The sequence below is a fragment of the Chroicocephalus ridibundus genome, chromosome 4 (assembly GCF_963924245.1).
Source record: "Chroicocephalus ridibundus chromosome 4, bChrRid1.1, whole genome shotgun sequence".
Taxonomy (NCBI): domain Eukaryota; kingdom Metazoa; phylum Chordata; class Aves; order Charadriiformes; family Laridae; genus Chroicocephalus; species Chroicocephalus ridibundus.
The window spans coordinates 1,988,895-2,005,555 of record NC_086287.1 but is presented as its reverse complement, the minus strand read 5'-3'; the positions used below and the strand labels follow the sequence as shown (position 1 = coordinate 2,005,555).

Sequence of the window (16,661 nt, the reverse complement as noted above, 5' to 3'; positions counted from 1 at the left end):
GGTGGTTGCAGATATGTCGGCATTGATACAACGATTGGGTGTTGTTTTTAACTAAATTAGTGTCAGCAGACTTGGATTGCGCTCCTTCTCCACTCCTAGGTTTTCAATTAAGTGGCTCATTTTAAGGTAAGCTTATCTGTCAACTTCCCTTGTTTCTTGACCAGTTATTCATCAAGACTTTTAATTTTCTGTAGTCTGACAAATATGAAGCTTGGAGTTTAAATTGTGCTCCTACTGAGGTCAAGGAGAAACGTCCTAGTAGTCTTGGAGCTGTAGGGTGAGGCTCCCTTCGTTTCTCTCAGAACATTATTCTTCCTTTAATTTGGGCGGCTGAAATGGCTCATGGTGATCGCTGTCTTTATGTACTCAAATGAAAGCGCTTTTCAGAGGACTGCTTATCCCTACACACTTCTTCCTTTTTTTATGTCTGTGGACAAATCCTGGCCCATGGAGTATCCCAGCTGGAAAAAGAAAAAAAAAAGGGGGGGGGGGTGTGAACAAATGCTGTGAATAGTGTTTTGGTATCATTTAACTTTACTTAAGACCTTTCCATCCTCTTGCACTAAAACCAATGATATTTGCAAGATAATACTTTTTTTTTTTTTTTTCCCCAAAGACAACACCAGTGTAGACAAATATGTACCAAGCAGATACGTTGGTTGCTCTGGTGTCTCTATAAGAAAAAAATAATAATTCAGAAAATACATTTCAGCTCAAATTGTATCTCAACTTTGCAAAGAATAGCTTCATTCCTGAAGGCAGCAGTGGTATGTATGCCTACCAGCCCTCCAAAAGCAAATGTGCCACTGTCCCAGGCTAAAAGTGACATTTTTGCCGGGTTTCCCCTTGCATGTTGTGTGTTTGTGTGACTCCATTGAATGGAGGAAAACAGCTGTTGCCAACTTGCGGTGTATTTGTTGTTGTTTTCCTTAAACAATCACTTTCTCTCATGTTGTTGTTAGGGGAAAAGTACTAAACCTTGTAGTTGCAGAAAAAGTGCTTGAAAACTTGAAGCCTTTGTGTGCAGAGCCCAAAAATCTGACTTAAATATTTGAATGCTAGCATCTCTTTTTAAAAATACTTGTGAATTTTGATGTCTTAGGTAATGGCTTAGGCTACCTGGGGTTATCTATACCATTGCTCAAGGGCAGTGTTGGACCCTTTGCGGTTGCGTTGTTCTATAGGAAAATAATGAGTTTGGAGTGAATAGCAAAGGTGATACTGAATCTTCTGCACTAGTAGTAAGGTTTTGAGAGCTGATTTTTTTTTTTTTTTTCCTCGTGAGAGAAGAGGAACCATTTCAGAAAAACTCTGATAAGTGGCTTTTGAAATTCCAGGGTATAAATTGTAAGGCTGCGAGGTTCAAGAAGGTAACAGGTAGGAGATGTTGTCTGTGTTTGAAGATAGTGTGGGACTGGTGAGAGCTATTTCTCCCCAAGGCAAGAGCTGTTTGGAGAAAGGGACAAAGAAGATGGATTTAAGCAAGGAGCACGTGTGCTTCGAAAACATCTCGATGTGTTTATGCTGCCTGAGGCAAAGGGGCTTTGAAGGAACATTAGGGAGGAATAAGCTGAGATGGAGATGGGCCAGCACTGGGCCAACTGGCCAGTCTGTTCTTGTTACTACCAGTGTATTCCTGTGACCATCACCATTGCACTTCCAAGGGTGTATTTATATAAGCCAGCATTTACGATTTAAGCTGGTGGGATGTGCAGGTAAGCTCTTGCCCCCTGGGTTTTGAAGGTCAGTTTATTCTCCGAGATGTATTTTGGGTATTTGTGTCAGTGGGCAGTATTGTAGTTCCAGATCTCACCTAATCATATTAGTTGTGTAATGATGACATTGGAGGGAGATGATTGTGGTGCGGTGGCCTCGTCCTGGGGGAGCTGCCTCTGAAATGTGCCAAGCCACAAGAGACTTTTTGAACCTTTCCTTTCTCAAACCTGATGGCTTAGTCCCATGGCTCTGGCACTGACTCATTTTATTGCCTTCTCCTTGGAAAATGGGAGACTATAAAGGAGAATCTTAAAAGTAGATGCGAAATTGATACTCCAAACTTAGACACCATTGATTTTTGCCAGCATTCCCTGACTGTGCACAGTGGCCTGGGGCTTGGTTGTAAATATGGCTCTTAGGCGTTACATTAACGCATACAGTAGTCTTTAAAGTACAGATCTGTTGCCTTAATTGTAGTCAGTCATGCTAGAACTATCCTCACAACCTTCTGGCAGCTGCTGTAGCATCTCCCCCCAGGGAAGAAGCTTTCCCTGCAATTCCTGCAGGCATCGCTCGCAATAGAGATCTTCCGCCACTTGTGAAATAGAGATCTTTCGCCACTCGTCTTCCTTTGGTGCTGTGCGGTTTATCCCCACATTATATTACGAGCCTCTGTTCCACATCGAGTAGGTGTTCCTCCCTCTGCTAAGATGCTCTGAGATATTCCCACCCTGGAAGGGCGCTTTTTTGAAAGTTTGGATTTTTTTTTTCATCTGTCCTACTGCTTGTTTCTGCTGTTTCTTGCTAATGGTTGTTATGGGTGAATTGTACAGCGGAGACAGACAGCACCAGACCTTGCCATCCAGTTCGCGCTGCATACTGGGTCCTGCAAGAGATGCTGGAGGAGAGATGGGTTTGTGTGTGTGCAGACATTACCAAGCAAATGCCTCCTGGCCAGCTTCAGGACACTTCGTATGGATCTAACCACATCCCCCCCCGCCCCTTCTCCCTGCAAGGGAAGAACAATTCCCAGATTGTGAGGAACCAAGCTCAGAAACAGAAAGAACTCCAGTGAAAACCCTTAAAAATAGCTGGACAAGGGCTGATGAAGTTGGAGCCAAATTCTAATTGATGATTTCCGTCAAGTACAGTAAGCGCTTATAGAAAGGCATGCTTAATGGGAACAGGAGGTTTCTGTGAGCTGCAGGGGTGATGACCCAACCTGGGGTAGAAAGCCCATGTCCCATGTGGGACACGCTCCTGAGGAAAGGAAGGATGTGGGGTTCAGGTAGGAGGGGTGACTTGGCAGGGCTGGAACCCTACCATCTGTTAGTAAAGCGCTATTTCAGGGCAAGGGTTTGTATTTTATGAAGCGGCAGACGTTTAAGGGTCAGAAGCTCTATGGTTAAGCATGCTGAATGTAATTTTTGGTCACCCAGATTTGTCAAACGTGGTTATTTTAAAATGCAGTTGCTTTTTTAGTTCACTTCGGTGTAAAAACTTTGGCATCTGCCAGAAGCACAGAGATCTTGAATAGCTCTAATAAATAATTTCAGAAAGAGGAAATGCAGGTATAGTGGCAAGGGACGGAACGTGGTTCTGTTGCTGGAAGGAGACAAGGAAGGTTGTGCAGTGCTGTGGAGGAGGACTTGCGGTTGCCATCCTGTGTGGTAGGAGGCAGAAGGCAGTTGTAGAGGACCTAAGCGGATGGAGTTGAATCTGGTGGTGTTCTGGACACTGCCCTGGGCTAGTCTGGTGACGCATGGGGCTTACTGTGGAGGTGCCCCTAGTCTCCTCTTGGGGCTTCTGCTGCGCCCATGCTGCGCACTCAAGACAATCTTGGTCACCCTTAAGACAACCCAGATGTCTGGGTACCCGGGCACGGCCACCTGGTTGTGCTGTCGGGGAAGGGAAGCTGATGCTCCCAGAAACATCTCTGCTGTGGCAGCGCAGGCAAGCCGAGGAGCAGCAAATTCCCCCCGAGGAAATGCTGCTGTTTGAGCTGCCATGACACAAAGCTTGGTGCCTTTCAGTTTTCCAGATGGATTTTCCTAAGCGGCTCTAGCAGATGATCCGTGAGAGCTGGCAGTCCTGGGCTACGACTTCTCAGCGGGACAGCAGGTTGGGGCTGGGATGTTCCCTGGGAACGTGGTGGCATTTCATCCAGTACTGCAGGCGCGTGCCACTGGGAGGATGAGCGTGCCAGTACACGTCGCTGGATTTCTGCAGAGCAGCAAAGGGCTTTGTCCTGTAGTGACTCCTGCAACCATCCACAGAGCTAAGACCTAGGAATCCCCTTTCTTCTTGGCTTCCCGTAGCCCTAAGCAGTGAAGATGAAGGTCTGATTGCTGGGCTTTGAACAGCTGAATTCCTTTTGAAGGAGGTTGCGTGCAGAATTTGGGGACATCAGCTGGAAGAGGGTGCGGACAGATGGGAAACACAGATTAAATGGGATTGCTTTGTTGTACCTGGATTGTGTGAAGTTGGAAGCAGGTCACTGTCTCAGGCTGAGGGAAAAGATAGGTGAGAAACGGATTGGGCCAGGGGTGTTTCTCCTCCTGGTGCCTCTGCAGACACCGCCAGTGGGCTGTTAAAGTCAGAAGAAACTATTTCTGATTTCATCGTGGTGTTGGCCTCCCATCTTTTGCTTGACACCAACAGCAGGTGACGGCCTGAACTGCAGGAGGCTGAGTGGGGACCGGGAGGAGGTTTTTGGGTGACGGAGGTGGGGATGCTGAGTGAGTCTGTGGACATCCCTTGTGGATCCAGGGGTGAGGGTTTGCTAGGGGTGAGTGTGTGGGGTTTTGGGGGTGCAAATGTGCCTTGGGTGTCTGTGTGATGCTGTGAGCTTAGAGCAAATCCTGCTTGTGGATTTGGGTGGTGGGGAGTAGCTGATTCTCTCCTGGGGTGTTGGCGTGGTGTGGGTGGTCTCTTGCGGTTCAAGATCTACTCAGCCCTTTTGCTTCAGCTATGGCTGTGTTCAGCTTGTATTTACTTGTATACCTTCTTCGGAGGCTAATGTCAGACGTGATGGGATGTTGGATTAGACTAAATCTCCTAGGTTTAGCTGGAATGTTGTCTCGCTGTAGCATTTTTCTCCCTTGCTCTTTTCTCTAAGCCTTCCCCTACAGACAGCTAATTCTCCCCTTCCCCCACATCCTGTCATACCCCAGAGCATGTCACAAGGAATTAACGGCTGAAAAGGCCTGGGAGAGGCTGCTCCTCTGGAACAGTCTCTCCTTTCTGTGACCGGGGTGGCCCCTTCTCTGTGCCCCTTTTGTGTCTAGTCCAATTCCCACCCCCTGGCCATTCAATCCATGCCAGAGGGAGACACCAACGGCCCTGAGCCTTTCCCAGCCTTGCTCTGGAAGCGCTGCCTGATGCTATCGGCTGCAACCGAGGGGCTTCCCGCACACAACTGGGGCTCCGGACCCATCCGGAAGCCCTGTCATAGCGTTCCTGGTCGTGCTGGCTTCTCAGCAGCAAGAGGGAGGAGGTTTGTGATGCTGAGCTTGCTGCTGGAGGGCTTTTCCTTCTCTCCCGTCGCTGTGCATCTCTGACAGCATCGCCCGCTCTCGCTCCCGGTCCTCCTTCCCACAATTCACATACAATCTCCTCAGAATAGGGATGATGTCACTTCCTTCCAGAGGGTGTTGGGGGTGTGGAAGGGGGGAGTCACGACCCCTGGCTCGGTGGTTTTCAGCAGCCACGATGAATAAATGAGGTTGCTGTCTTGGAGGGAGGGAGTTGCTCTGAAGATGATGCTCGGCTCTGTCGGCAGGCAGTCACCACGCCGTCCTTCCCTTTGCCGAGTGGGATTTTCAATGGCTGCAAGAAGAGTTTGCTGTTCCCTCCTTCCCTTGTGATGTCTGTCTCCGTGGATATACACTTTTCCTGAAATACCCTTACGAGAGAGAAGGATGTGCAGCGGCTGGACCACATGCCATGTAAGATTTCTGCTTCCGTAGATCCCTCTGTGATCGGAGGGTCAAGGGCTCTGGACTCCTTGCACACAAAGCTTGTGCCTGCATGTGCTTCCCCCGGAATTTCAGTGTTGGGAGCTTGGGGATGCTCGTACTGGGGTTCAGCTTGCAAGGTCCTGGGAATTTTTCACTCTTAGCAGCGATTTTAGGGACAGTGCAAGGGGTTCTTGCTATTGCAAAACTAGGGTCAATGGTCTCCAGGCTATTTGCACCCTGACCTTCCGCTTTCCTCCCAATTCCTCCACTAGATCCGATCTTCATCATCTTAAAATGTAACTCCTGGGATGATGCCAGAGAGTCCTCACACTGAGCGCTTTAGTTTTTGGGGTTTTTTTTGTGGGTTTTTTTTGTTGTTTTTTTTTTTTTTTTTTTTTTTTTGTGGGCTTTACAGCCTCGGGCCTTCTGTCATCTCCCTTCTTTCCAAACCGGCGGCAAGGCCCCAGACCTCATGGTTTTGATTTTCTATAGACAGTCTTTGAAAATTAATTGGGACTCTTTCTGCAGTGCCTGGTAAGCATACAGCTAGGAGTGACAGTCCCACAGTGAGTATTCTCCAGTGTGACAGTGAGTGACAGGCTGCTCTGCTCCGTCCCCATCTGTTGCTGTAGATAAGGAATTCACATTAGATGTTGCTCTTGCTGGTACCCTGCCTGTTAAACTGGGAGAAGGGTGGTGAAGGCAGGCAGAGCTTGTGTCTGGAGAGGTGGAAGAGTTGTGGAAAGCACCTTGGTGGGATGCAGCCAAGGGATGATGGGAACTGAGGTTCTGAGCTTGGCTGGAAGGTGCTGCGGTGGCCAGAGGCAGAGTGAACGAGCATGTTGGAAAGGGTGTCTGCATATTTACCTGGAGTCCTGTGTCCAGCTTTGGAGTCCTCAGCGCAGGAAGGACATGGAGCTGTTGGAGCGGGGCCAGAGGAGGCCCCGGAGATGCTGGGAGGGCTGGAGCCCCTCTGCTGGGAGGACAGGCTGAGAGAGCTGGGGGGGTTCAGCCTGGAGAAGAGAAGGCTCCGGGGAGACCTTCCAGCCCCTTCCAGGCCCTCAAGGGGCTCCAGGAAAGCTGGGGAGGGACTCTGGATCAGGGAGGGGAGCCGTGGGACGAGGGGGAAGGGTTTTCCACTGCAAGAGGGGAGATTTGGGTGAGATCAGAGGGAGAAATTCTTGGCTGTGAGGGTGGTGAGCCCCTGGCCCAGGTTGCCCAGAGAAGCTGTGGCTGCCCCATCCCTGGAGGGGTTCAAGGGCAGGTTGGCCGGGGCTTGGAGCAACCTGGGCTGGTGGGAGGTGTCCCTGCCCAGGGCAGGGGGTGGCACTGGGTGGGCTTTAATGTCCCTTCCAACGCAAACCATTCTGTGATTCTATATACTGAGCGAGATTAGCAATATTCAAGATATAAGCCCTTCGTACGGGCGGTGCATAACAGGCAGGCGGGTTATTCCCAGCAAGGCTAGAAGTCGCCAGATGGCCAGAGGAGTGAGCAGTTTGAAGGTAGAGCTGCAATGTACTGAGTGCTCTGATTATTATGTGCTAAGGAAGTGTGAATCCAAATGGTGTTGTAATTTCACATTTGCTTTGTTTGTGGAATAGAGCGTTTCTTTCACCCAAGTGAGTAACGTACTGGAAGTGTGTCAGCCTGTTAACTATGGAATCTCCCGGAAAGTGTGAAAGATTTGTGTAGGTTTTCAATACTTGGTGACTGAAACGGGTAGGAATGTCTAGTCCACTGGCCGTGGGCGTCGGTACAGGAGGGGAGACTCCTCTGAGATGGTCTGCGCAGGAGGTAAGTGACGGGGTAACCACACCTGACTGGTGAATAGGTTTTAATGTGACAGGGCAGTTTCTGTTACTGCTGTGACACAGTCTGTGCTCTGTCACAAAACCAACGCTTGTCTTACTTGGAAGGTTCAAATTAGTTTAAATATGATCATGTCACTCCTCCCTTTTTTTTTTATTTTTTTACCCAGAGGACTAAATTTGAGACATCGTATACAAGTTTTGGTTTTTGCTTGGTGCATTGAGGTATGATGGCTGATATTCCCTCTGAAATGCTGTTGGGAATCCTAAGTTCGTCGTAACTAACAAGTGTGGACACTTTGATTTCTGCCTCCATGAGCCTAACAGCAAATTGCCAGATCGGTAACAAAGAACAGTTATTACTTTGGAGATGCAGCTTTGGAGCGACATGGTCACTGCAGGTCATGGATGGAGCGCTCTGGCAGCGGTGCGTGAACATGAAGATTGGGAGGTCAGTGGGATTAGGATAGAAGTGCTGTGACTTGGAACTGCGATGCATCAGTCGGGAGAACTTGGCACTCTTGAGATGGTGGCTTGGGGTGGAGAGGCACAGGCCATCATGTGGTGTACCCTTGGTCTGTGGTAGCACAGGTAAGAAGCGTGACAGGATTTAGGGCGTAGAAGAGGCACAAGAATGACTGCTGCAGTCAGGAGATCGCTGGTGACTGTGGGCAGACCGCTTAGACATGATCTCAGAAACCAAATGTTGACAAAACCAAACAAAAGTCATTGTTTGGCAAGCAGATTGAGGGAGGTCATCCTCCCCCTCTACTCTGCCCTGGGGAGGCCGCATCTGGAGTTCCGTGTCCAGTTCTGGGCTTCCTGGTTCAAGAAGGACAAGGAACTGCTGGAGAGGGGCCAGCAAAGGGCTACCAAGATGCTGAGGGGACGGGAACATCTCTCTGATGAAGAAAGGCTGAGGGATTTGGGTCTCCTCAGTCTGGAAAAAAGACGGCTGAGGGGGGACCTTATCAAGGCTTGTAAATACTGAAAGGGGGGGTGTCAGGAGGATGGGGCCAGGCGCTTCTCAGTGGTGCCCAGGGACAGGACAAGGGGTGACGGGCACAAACTTGACCATAGGAAGTTCCACCTGAACACGAGGAGGAACTTCTTTGCTGTGAGGGTGGCAGAGCCCTGGCACAGGCTGCCCAGAGAGGTGGGGGAGTCTCCGTCTCTGGAGACATTCAAACCCGCCTGGACGCGTTCCTGTGCCCCCTGCTCTGGGTGACCCTGCTCTGGCAGGGGGCTGGACTGGGTGATCTCCAGAGGGCCCTGCCAACCCCTGCCAGTCTGGGATTCTGTGATTCTCTTGTGGGTTGTGGTTGAAGTGCATTGTGCAAGAAATGCAGAAGGGAGATGGGGTGTGCTGCAGGGAGGGACGGAGCCGCCCTGATGCGGCGGACATGGACTGGAGCAGGCTGGAGTACGTACAGCAGAACTGAAATGGTGTGGGAGAGCTGTGTTGGGAGGAGGTGTCTGGATAGCCCTGTGGAGTCTTGTGACTTCTACCACTGCTGTTTCTTTTTTTAAAAGGGTTTGTGAGGCTTTAAAAATAGGAATACAAACAAAATGTAGGGAAGAACAGCCAGCCCCTCAATCTTCGACCTTTTAATTGTTAGTGCCTGTCAGCGTGAACACAAAGGAGATGTGGAGCTGGCAGGGTGCTTCTCTGCAACTGATGGTCAAGACATTTCCTAGGAGCTTGCTCCCTCGGCTCTAAGTGCTTGTTGTTGGGAACCAGTCAATGGCTTCCCCAGATGCTGCCACTAACTTCTAATGGGTTTTTTGGCTTGCCGAGGGAACTGTTGGATGAGAAAAGAGGCAAGGCGGCAGATCTGCCTGTGGAAGAACATTGGTAATGGGCCTTCTTTAGAGTTGAAGCCGGTATAACCTGTCCAGAACATCCCACAGTGACTGGTTACCAACGTGCATCCCTAACAGGATTCCAAGTAATCTTGTGAAGTGGAGCTGGGTGAGCGGTGATTATGTTCAGTGAGTTACACACCTGCTTCACCTGATACATCCCACTCTTTAAACTGTACGCTCCTCTCCTGTGCTCTCCTTCTCGAGCATGCCATGCCCCCTGGTGCTGGAAGGAAGAAGCTCTGCCATCTTTGGTGTTAAATAGGATAGCTCTCAGGTGCAGTCCTTGTGCTACTGTGGGGTTTTGGGGTCTCTCCTGAGGGGTTTGAAGCATCTTTTGGTTCTGTTCTTTTCCAGGAGGTGAGTGTCGTGCCTGCTGAACTTCCTCAGACCCGCTAGCCATGCCAGGGATTGTCGTGTTCCGCCGTCGCTGGTCTGTAGGCAGCGATGACCTGGTTTTGCCAGCCGTCTTCCTCTTCCTCCTGCATACCACCTGGTAAGTGAGAATGGCAGAATGATGGTTTCAGTTCTCCCATGAATTCTTTTGGCTATTCCTGTTTCTTGCAGCTGTAATTCTTCCTGCGCTTATACATGCGGCTGGAAGGCTTGTTTGGGGCATTTGTGACAGACACCAACATATTTCCAGCTTCTGGTTCTTTGGATAAGTTCTGTTCTAAGTTCTAGCTCCGGTTCCAAAGAGGGAGCCTGACCAGAGCTCCCCCCATCCTCCAGTGCTACCCAAGGTTGTCCACTGGAGTTTGGGGCTGTGCTTCTGTACAGGGGCTCAGGAAAAACAATTGGAGTGGCAGATCCTGTGGGATAATGTGACTTGACACAGGTCATCAAATTGTTCTGACCGGGGTAGCAGGGCCTCTGGATGGCTTGTGGGGAGGAGATTTCCAGGCCAAATTGATATTAATTATAAGTAGCTGTGGGACACTGAGCATCCTCAGTAGCTTTGTGAGGAGAGCAGGTGTGGGATATTACGTGCAGCTTTCTTTGGCTTACTGCTGGTAACAAGCTGGTTTGTGACTGGCAGGTTTGTGATCCTCTCTGTGGTGCTCTTTGGGCTGGTGTACAACCCCAACGAGACCTGCTCGCTTAACCTGGTGGACCACGGCAGAGGCTACCTGGGCATCCTGCTCAGTTGTATGATCGCAGAGGTGGCAATCATCTGGCTCAGCATGCGAGGCAGTATCCTGTACACAGAGCCCCGGGACTCGATGCAGTATGTGCTCTATGTCAGACTGGGTAAGAGGCAGCGGCCTGAGGCCTCCTAATGACTCAGCCTCCACACTGCCATCTGCTATTGCAGAAGACTTCTCTCCCCACACCCTGACAAACACACAGCTTCTGAAAGACATCCAGATGGCCACTTGTATGTGATATGCATCTGAATACATCACATATACTGCGCCCTGTCATTGCTGTAAGACTCTCATGCAATGCCCCAAATATCTTTCTAGCAAACCTTTAACTTGTCATCCTCATTGCGATGCAGGTACATCCTTTTCCTCTAACCAAATATGCTCCCCTTCTGTCTCGCCACACAGATCTGCCACAGCGAGATGCATCTACACCTCTCCCCCACCTTTTTTCCACACCTTTTCCTATGGTACAGGCATATGTCTGCGTAAATCATGGTGGTTCTGACCGCGAGGCATGTGCATGTCCTTGCCTCTCATACAGACACTTAAATCTACACCCGCCTACCTCGAGACATGTACTTGACCTCTTGACTCACACGTGATGCATCTCTCCATCCAGCAACCTGCACTTTGATACTCCACCTCCAGGCACCAGGAGAGAAATAGGTTTACCACCTGCTCACTGGTTGCATCCTCTCTCTGGGTGCATATTTGTCTTCCTAAAAACATTTCCTGTTCCACTCACCCACCAAGAACTAGATCAGAAAAGAGACTGTTCCTTGTTGTCTCATTCCAGGCTTCTCTTTTAGCTTGTCTTCCCTCCTCTGTTCTGTTGTCTTCCAGGTACAGAAACTTGATGAGGTTTTTCTGTGCCGAGTGAAGATTTTAAGAGAGAAACCTTTTGGAGATGCAGAGTCAAACCCATTCCAAACCAAGCATCTCATGGTTTTGCACCCCTGTTTTTCCTGCATTGTTTTCCTGCAGAATTTGCTAAAATTACGGGTAACCTTGCCTGTCTGGGAGACATTGCCACCTTTGGGTGCAAAGTGCAAATCATTAACGTGAATAGCAAACAAATCGTTCTCTCCGGTTTCCCAGACACTCTGCAGTCTCCCTAGGGAAGCACGTAGAGCCTGACAGTTTGAGGAGTGCGTGTTAAAACCAGACTAAATGGGGCAAGGGAGGTAGAGAGAAGCCACAGAGCCATTTTCCTGCCCAAGAAACATCCACTTTTCTTCCCTGTCTGCCTTAAACTGCACACTTGTTCAGGATCTGTAGTTACACTCTGTCTTGAGTCTTGTATATGATTGTTTCGAGAGGCTTTTTACTCTTAAATGGCTTCATCGGTTCTGATGATAGAAATAGGAGTGTGACCATTGTGTGGGCAAGGTCCATGTGACTGTCCCATTTTAAGCCTGTGCTGTTTAGTGCATATGAATCTAGGGAAGGAATTCCAATGTGAACCCAGGAAAACCTTACCTGTGCTCCTGCAGCAGGTAATTTCAGAGGGGAGACAAGCCAAGGTAGGCAAAGCCTAGCTCAGTTTAAGATGCTAAGTCGGGCTGGTTCTTCTCGGTTAAGAAGGTCAGTCCAGCCCTGGTTCCTTGCCCACTGCTGTTGAAAACTATTATTTGCTACGTGGCTCTTTGAACTCGTTTTTCCAGGCTAGTGAGAGTCTTTAGTAAGCCACTTGTGGAAAGGTACTGTGCCAACATGTAGATAAGGAGGGTGGATGGTTAGTCGGTTGGGCTGGAACATGGGTTCAGTCTCAGCTCCACCAAAGCCTTGCTGGGCGTTACTAAGCTATTTACCCTCCTCTACTTTGTGGCTGTAATGTGTAGAGGGAAGCGTGAGGATGGATGCTTCAGAGCAGTGTTTCCCATCTTTTTTTTTTTTTTTTCTATTTCAGGGAGCCCCTCTCAACCCCCAGTTTCTTTTTCATTACCATGGTAACGTGCAAAGCTGAGGAGCCAGTAAATGACTTCTTAAGGACCGTGTCCTGGGAACTATTACTGGAAGGGCTGGAAAGGGCAGAGGTGCTGGGAACATTTGCGAAGTGTAGTAAGCAAGATTAATCCCAGATACACGCTATTTATTTCCTACCTTTGAATCAGGCTAGCTGTTTGAGGTGGTTAGGACCTAGGTGGTGTTACCCGGTGATTCTCCTTAGCTGAAGGAGTCTTTAGTGGGCAGAGGGTACAGCTATCGCTTCACACCTCTGATACAGCCAAAGGCACTGACAGGTCTGTGCGCGTGTGGCCCTTGCCTCATTAGGGAGTAGTTAGTGTTAAGGACACATTACATTTTTGGCTCATTTTCATGACTATCACCTTCGGAAGCGTTGAGGCCCAGCCCTACAGTCATTTATTCTGTGCAACTGTCCTGCTAAAGAACTTGTCTTTGGGTTTCCTCTCCAGACGATGGAGAGGCAGTTGTTAATCCTTAGGGAGGTGCTGCTACTATCCATTGTCTTCCTTCTGTTTCAGCTATCTTGGTGATTGAGTTTGTCTATGCTATTGTGGGCATCGTTTGGCTAACGCAGTACTACACTTCCTGCAATGATATCACAGCAAAGAGCGTCACTTTGGGTACGTATTTGGAATGTGGCTTGTGTGCGTTCCTGTCTATGGGCAGACATCCTCTTGCCTCGGAAGAGCTCATTCATTCATGCGTGTGAGGATTGACTGTTGGAAGTGGATTGGAGCTGTAAATGTGGGGCTTGTTTTCCTGAGCCGTTATTGCTCAGAACAGTTGTTCGTTTGTTTGCACTGTCTGCGCTGAGGCAAGAATTCCTGTTCCCATGGAAGGGTCGGGCTGGGGAGTCTCTGAGTCCTGGTTCCTCTTCAGTTCAAAACGGCTTTAGTGTTTTCCTGGAACTCCTTTTCAATCTCAGCCAGTCTCCTGGGGGATGTGATGTTAATGTTGCAGTCCCCCTAGGTACTCGGGGACTATTTAACGGCCTTCTGCACGGGCAGTCTCCTAAACCAGCTGGAAAACCTAGCCTTTCCGGAGGATTTCCTTTTGCTGCAGCTGGCAGCAAGAGTATTTGGGGGGTAACTTTATCTGCCCAGCAGCAATAGAGGTGGGTCTGATGCGTGTGATGAAAAGCAGGCAGCGATGCTGCCAAGACTTACAGGCAGAGCCCCTGACTTCTTTCTTTGCAGGAATGGTGGTGTGCAACTGGGTTGTCATCCTGAGCGTCTGCATCACTGTCCTGTGCGTCTTCGACCCGACAGGTCGGACCTTTGTCAAACTGCGTGCCACAAAGCGGAGACAGCGCAACCTGAGGACGTACAACCTGCGGTAAAGCCCTTTCTGGAAGGATGCTTTGTGGTTTTTTGGGGTTTTTTTTGGTTCTTGACATTCTCCTTGCCTTGCTTCGGGGAGCGATCAGCTTCAGGAGGTGCTTCCCTTTGCTTGGTGAGGGTGATTTTTTGGAAGAATGCAGCTCAGACTGTCAGGTGCTGTGTGTGGGCATCTGTATCCAAAAGAGGCGAAGCAATGCGGTATCTGGCTGGATCGTGCGTTAGTCACTGGATTTATGAATCCTTACGAGCCCCTTGAGCCAGCGCTGACCACGACAGCTTGTTTGTCCATCCCGTAGCAGTATTTTACCTGGTAACAGCGAGCCGGTGCTTAAATTTTGCTTAGGTTGAGGCAGCACCACCTTCCAAAACCCCTTTCCTCCATTATTTTTGTCTTCAATATACGACCTTTTGGCCTGAGGTTTCTTGTCCTCATGGTCTTGGCCAAGAAGCAATTTCTTTTGTGTTGGCAGTCAGATGTTTTAATTAAGAATTGATTGCGTCTTTGAGCTACTCAGATGGGGATATGAAAGCTTTTTTTCACCAAGCAAGGCATTTTTCAGAAGTTTTTTTTCCCAGTAGCAGGACAACACAAACAGGCTTTGTATTTTTTATGCAGCCTTGACATATGTAACGGTCAGCGAGGAATGTGGCTTTGTAGGACTTGAGGGCATTAGGCTTTGAATGCTAAAAAATGAGGCTTTTTAAAAATACTTTGCGAATTTTGCCGTTCTCCTTGGGAATGTATATTCAAGGGGTGTTTTGAATACGTGTTCTTCCAATGTCTGGAAAAAGGATCCTTCAGGTTGTCTTTTCGAGGGGAAAAAACAGACTTTTCTAAGGACCCCGCGGCAAGTTTTGTTTGATGGAGCATTTTTTAATTGCAGAATGTAAGACATTTTTCCTAACCTTTCCGGTATACTAACACTAGTCTCGAATATTTGGAGTTAGCGCCTCGTTAACCGAAGGTGTGTGATTACTCCATTGTGATCAGGACATTCCCGGGGAGATCGGGATGAGGATACTGTGGATCTAGTACCCCACGCTACATCAGAGCTCTTGGGCCACAGATTGCAAGTTTTTTTGCCAGAGAACTTAAAAGTATATCACAACGAACCCCGAAATGATCTCCCCTGCCAGAAGTTTTGAGATCCCAGACAACGGAGTGAAGGTATTTGTCCCTGGGGCCACGGCCAGGTTTTTCCCTCCAGGCCCGTAACATTTTCGGAGAGCTCGTGCCTGCTGTTCGCACACTTCCACCCTAGAAAGGGGAGCGTTAACAGATGTTAACAAGCAAAATGCTGTGGGCTATAATGTGAAAGGGAAACGTAAAATGTTACTATGTGTTCGCTACTAAAGCGATTGTCTTCAAAGAAGGTATTTTGAAATTCTCCGCTCGCTTAAAGCAACCCTTTCCAAAGAATATATCATAAAATTCTCTGCCTGTTTCTGGAGTGTGAATCCTGTAAGGTGCCGAGGGCCAGCCATTCCTATCGAAATCCCTTGGTCTGCAGCGATACGTGCTTTCTGATGTATAGCAGTAATTTCGCCTTTGTATTATACTTAGCCTGAGCCGTGTTTCCTCTGTCTTAACTCATGAAAAATCTTGATGTGTTTGTCACATTAAGGAGACAACGTAACTTTGGCTTCCTTTTTTGGGGCACTGTGCTGTAGCTATGGGACTCTCTTACACAGTGGCTTTCCTTTACCAGCGGCATCGTGATGTGTGTGGGCTTTTATGTTCTTGCAGAGCTAAGAAAAATAAAACACCAAAACAAAAGGCTCGGCTAATTGCTGAGCCTTTTCTAAGAAACTTGCTTTAGAGCTCACACTAAACATGTGGAAGTTCAGCGTTAGGAGGAAAGAATTTGGGAAAAGTTGGAGTGAAAATAGCTCAGAGCGCACTTGCTTGTTCAACCCCCGCGGTGAAGTTGTGAAGTTCTTTGCATCGCTGCCCGAGTTCTTTGGCATTTGGTGGAGCAAACTGAGTACTGCCAGCTCCGTCTTAGGACGCTCCTGTTCCCGTTCCTCTTTTGGAGTCTTCCTTGGAGGTTATGGATAGTTGTTTTAAAATGCTTAGCCGTGAGTTGACGGATTGCCCTGCAGGATCTGCTCCTTCTGTTGCAGGAAAATACTCCTTTACCAGCATCTCCGTTGTCTTTGCCTGATGGGGTCACCTGCCAGAAAATAAGTGGTCGGTTTTGATTGATCTGACCTGTCTGGAGTTAGTCTGTGTTGACATTAAAAGACCCAGCATTAGAGGAGCTGTGAACTTTATCATGTAGGTAGCGTGGTGCTCTGGCACAGAATCACGCAGTCACCCGCTTCGACGCCACCGAGCCTGGCTCCATCTAAGGATTGTTTGCAGGTACGCCAGGCAAAAATAAGGGACTGTCGCCCTGCAAAAAGTAGTAACTAGGACAAGCTCGCAGCAGTGGAATGAACTCAGCTGTGGTTCATTTGAAATAGGGTTGCCCAATTAGCTAATTTTGAAGCTGAAATTGAAATGTCATATAAACCAAATGTGGGTTGAGCTAAACCTTCTGTATTCAGCCTTTTTTTTTTTTAACCTTTTCTAAATTGAAAGAGAACGTTTAGCTTGCTTTCCTTTTTTTTTTTTATTAGAGTTATGCACCGTACTTGACTAAAGAGTGCAAATTGTTTCAGTTCTGAGACTGTATTATGTTTAATAAATATATTTTTCCAAATAAGCTATTTATCGGGGAAAAAAAAATTGCACAGCTCCTCCCCTAAGTGCTCAGGGTCTTTTGTCCCATTCCCACCCCCTCGCCCCGAGGCAGAGTTTTCCTACGGAGTGGTAGTACACCCTAGCACATGATGCAGCCGCCAGGTTACCAG

General features: G+C 48.5%; 1 protein-coding gene across 10 annotated transcripts in view; it reads left to right on the top strand.

Annotated features, from left to right (window-relative positions):
* Positions 1 to 16,661, top strand: part of DAGLA (diacylglycerol lipase alpha) — a 71,439-nt gene that overhangs the window by 24,267 nt on the left and 30,511 nt on the right. For 3 of the 10 annotated variants that reach the window (XM_063333382.1, XM_063333385.1, XM_063333384.1), the window contains exons 2-5: positions 9,707 to 9,845; positions 10,389 to 10,600; positions 12,984 to 13,085; positions 13,662 to 13,800. In XM_063333382.1, coding sequence (XP_063189452.1) covers positions 9,751 to 9,845; positions 10,389 to 10,600; positions 12,984 to 13,085; positions 13,662 to 13,800 — 548 coding nt within the window. In that variant the 5' untranslated portion in view covers positions 9,707 to 9,750. Of the gene's footprint in view, positions 1 to 5,414; positions 5,664 to 7,871; positions 7,914 to 9,706; positions 9,846 to 10,388; positions 10,601 to 12,983; positions 13,086 to 13,661; positions 13,801 to 16,661 lie in introns of those variants that run through there. The other 7 variants (XM_063333387.1, XM_063333390.1, XM_063333389.1 and 4 more) reach the window with 5 other exon arrangements.